Source organism: Mixophyes fleayi, chromosome 1, assembly GCF_038048845.1.
Source record: "Mixophyes fleayi isolate aMixFle1 chromosome 1, aMixFle1.hap1, whole genome shotgun sequence".
Classification (NCBI taxonomy): domain Eukaryota; kingdom Metazoa; phylum Chordata; class Amphibia; order Anura; family Limnodynastidae; genus Mixophyes; species Mixophyes fleayi.
In genome coordinates, this window is record NC_134402.1 from 4252435 (window position 1) to 4256369 (window position 3935).

General features: G+C 39.0%; 1 protein-coding gene across 1 annotated transcript; it reads left to right on the plus strand.

Moving 5' to 3' along the window:
* The first annotated feature begins 446 nt into the window (after window positions 1-446).
* Window positions 447-1135, plus strand: LOC142103744 (putative N-acetyltransferase camello). The gene has a single exon (XM_075187916.1). It carries the CDS (start codon window positions 471-473, stop codon window positions 1128-1130), a length of 660 nt encoding a protein of 219 aa, XP_075044017.1. The 5' UTR covers window positions 447-470; the 3' UTR covers window positions 1131-1135.
* The last annotated feature ends 2800 nt before the right edge of the window (window positions 1136-3935 follow it).

Consider the following 3935-nt stretch of genomic DNA (forward strand, 5'->3'; position numbering starts at 1 on the left):
TAGTAATACATGACTGTAGTCCGGTGGCTCAGTGGGTAGTGTGTCTGGCTCACAGCACTGGGCTCATGAGTTAGATTCCTGTAAAGGAACTAATCTGTGTGAAGTTTGTATGTTCTCCCCTGTTTGCGTGGGTTTACTCCCGATGTTCTGGTTTCCTCCCACACTCCAAGAACATACTTGTAGGTTGGCTGCTGACAAAATTAACCAGTGTGTGTGTATGTTAGGGAATTTAGATTGTAAGCTCCAATGGGACGGGGACTGATGTGAATGACAATTGCATTGTACAGTGCTGCGGAATTGGTGACGCTATATAAATGATGATGATGACTCCTGTCTACTTATCACCCTATAATTACCTCATGTTAATTGTATAAATTCTATATGTTGTATGTACTCTGTATGCTTTAGCTTTACTGCTCATGTTCTATCTCTTTTACTCCAGTGTCAGCTGCATGTGAAGCTGAAGGACCATGGCTGACTTCTCCATACGGACATACAAGGACAGAGACTACAATGCCGTCCGGGCCTTGTTTGCAGAAGGACTTCTGAGTTACATTCCTAGTACCAGTGTGCACCTGCTGAAGCGCCCCCATGTCTACATGACCATCTTTGTGTCACTTGTCACCCTTCACTTGGTTTTTAAGTCCTATTTGTTGTCTGTGTCCAGTGTGGGGATTCTACTGGCTGCAGGTTTCATTGTAATGAAAACTATATTCAATAGCTACATAAATAAATGTTATAGGGAGGACTTGCTGAATATTAAGGAGTCTTACATGACGGCACACAATTCCTGCTTCTGGGTGGCGGAGTCCAACGGCAGGGTCGTTGGGATGGTGGGCGTCCAACCCGTCCAAGATTCCTGCCATGATGTGGTGCTAAGACGCCTGTCTGTGGCTACAGACCAGCGACACCGGGGAGTTGCCCAGAAGCTCTGCATGGCAGTCATTGACTTCGCTCGTCAGCGCGGATACAAACACGTGACTCTAGATACATCAACGCTGTTACATGCTTGTCACAGGCTCTATCTACGCTTGGGCTTCAGGATTACAAGAGTTAAGCGTCATCAAACTCTGACTGGGAGAATAGCAGATGTTTCTGTTATATATTATGCATATGACATAAAAACATAGCTACTGTCGGATATATGTTATGTTATATTTGTTGAGTACTGATGTCATCACTTATATTGGGTGAGTAATGATGTCACTTGTATCACACGACTCATCGAAATGGAATGTATTATAACATGGTAAAGGTAAATCACCTGGATTGCCCCACACAAATATATGTGTTATTTCCTATTTAAACTTGTGTATTATATGGAATCATGTACACTTTAGCGTAAAATATAGGGATGATAGAAGTCACCTCTGAGTTCCATGATCTGTATAAATCACTCTGTCAGTGGCATGTAAAGAAAACATCAAAAGAGAATCATCTAACACTCACATGGCCTCTACCTGGGTAATGGTGGATAAAGACAAAGGGCCTGATTCATTAAGAAAAATAAAGCAGAAAAAAAGGAGTAAATTTGCTCCTGGACAAACCATGTTCAATGCAATGGGTGTAAATTAGTTTATTATTTTGCACATAAGATAAACACTGGCTGTTTTTTCATGTAGCACAAAAATAGCTGACAGCTTTATTTTTACACTGAAATGTAACGTTGATCTAGGACATACCCCAACTATAAATCTGCCACCACATCTTAAATTGACATCCCCCACTTCATTTTTTGCTTTACCTTCTTTAATGAATCACACCCAAAAAGTATGATAGAAGACAATGCCTGAATCCAGGAAGCCAGCACATGCTGGAGTAGACAACATGCAAACATTTTTATGGAAACATACAAAAAGCAACACGTCATTCCACACATACAGCCCAGTATTCTGAATTTTGTTCATCTGTATCAAAAAACAGATGATTAAACTTTATTATCATAGTGAAGAAGTTTAAGTCTCATATAAGAGTGGAATGGACAAAATAATGCAGAACTTAGGAGGCATTTAGTGAAATCAAGGAGCCAACGATATATTTTGTGGATAAAGAATATAGAAATGACTCCCAGGATTTAGGGGCCAACAGTCATTTATTCATCCCACTAATTACCTGGCGTCTGGAATTTGCACAGCCCCGATCTAATGTCATTATAACAAATACCATTATTATGGGTAATTGTGGCTTGATCACTTATAAATAACTTATTTTATACATTTATTTAAATTATTAGCGCAGTGCGACAATTTTTTTTTTTAAACAGCTGTTTGTTTGTACAGAATAAAATTCAACATACAATGATGTACAATAATATACAAGCAGATGTGGAACTGTACAAATCATTTTTCATATTTTTTTGTTGAAAAGAGAGTTGGGAGAACATAAGGAAGGAGGAGAACTGGAGACATGGTGAAAGGGAAGAAGGTAAAGGGGGGAAGAGATCAAAGGAAGGGAAAAAAAAAAATCCTGAAATTCTGAGTAACCTATTTATCATACAATAGCACAGATATTAAAAGTTTATTAAACCTTTACCACTATTAGCACTAGTAAATGAGAATAGACAGGAGGTAAAGAACATGGGGCGGGGGGGGGGGGGGGCGGTCAAGAGCACATGGACATAAGTTAGATCACATAGAACCTAAGTTATAGGGAGTCTCAAGTCTGCATATAATGCTACAACCGTCTCATAAGGAACCACTTAGTTCCCTCAAACACTTTCATAATATGAGTTTGAGTTTGTTCCTCTAAAGTTCCAATAAATATACCCCATTTGGTATAAATACTTTTAACTCCCTTTTCCAGACCAGAAAATGTAGAACTATCAAAATATAAGATCTCTAGTAGCTTCAGCTTATTTTCTGCGGCTGTTGGAGAGAGATGTGAGGTCCATTTGCCCAAGATAGCTTTCTTCGTTAGTGTACTTACAGTCATGAGTAAAGGGGAAATCTGCCTATGGGATAATTCCTCCCTCCAGCTGTCAGATCAAATAAAAAGTAATGCCTCATAATGGGGATGCAACTGTAAGTGGAAGGGGACATTAAGAAAGGCTATTATTCTATTCCAAAATGTAACCATTTTCGGACAAGTCACAAAAATTATGCTTGAAAGTGGCTTCATGTTTTCTACACCTGAGCCAAATACCAGTTTCTGAAGGCACCACATGCTGTCTCTGAGCTTGTGCAATATATGCTCTATTTATTGCTTTCAAATGAATTTCTTGAGGCCTGGCTGAACTTTCATAGAATATTCCATATAAACTAGTATTTCATCTGGAGGCTGAAGATTCGAAAAATCTCGTATCCAAGACTCCCACACCTTGGAGCATAAACTTGTCATATCAGTAATAATCAAGTCTGAATATAAGAACTTAATCCTAAATTTATGGATACAAAACAAACCCAGCAATGATTCAAGGCTCTATTGGGAGGGGTATTCTGAACCTGTGGAACGTTCCTTTGTTTGCTGGTAATGTAATGACAAAATTGTAAATAAAGGTAAAAATGAGTTTGGGGGAGAGTATGTGTTTCCTGCAATTGTTGGAAAGTATAGAACGATCCTCCTGGGTCAAAAACATCCTTTACTGATAGTATACCGCTTTACTTTCAATGCGTGATCATCTGACAAGATAATGAAAGGGAAAACTCAGGATTGTCCCACAATGGTAGATATTTAGTGAATTTAGAGTCATTATTACATTTTTTGTTAATAGCTAACCAGGCAGCATAGGTATCTTTAAAAATAATATTTTGCAATGCAGGAGAGCGGACATCAGACCTAGAAAGATGAAGAAGAGCAGCAGAAACATAGGGAAAAATACTTCTTCTGCCAAAGCCCTGTTTGTCAAATGTTCAAGACGCAGCAACCAATCCGAAATGTATCTGAACATCGCCGCTCTGCTAAAGGCCACAATAACTGGGAAGCCCACCCATTCCCTC

Bases quoted from the DNA above. Each gene is read 5' to 3' on its own strand.
- LOC142103744 (XM_075187916.1), top strand. From the start codon at position 471: ATGGCTGACTTCTCCATACGGACATACAAGGACAGAGACTACAATGCC.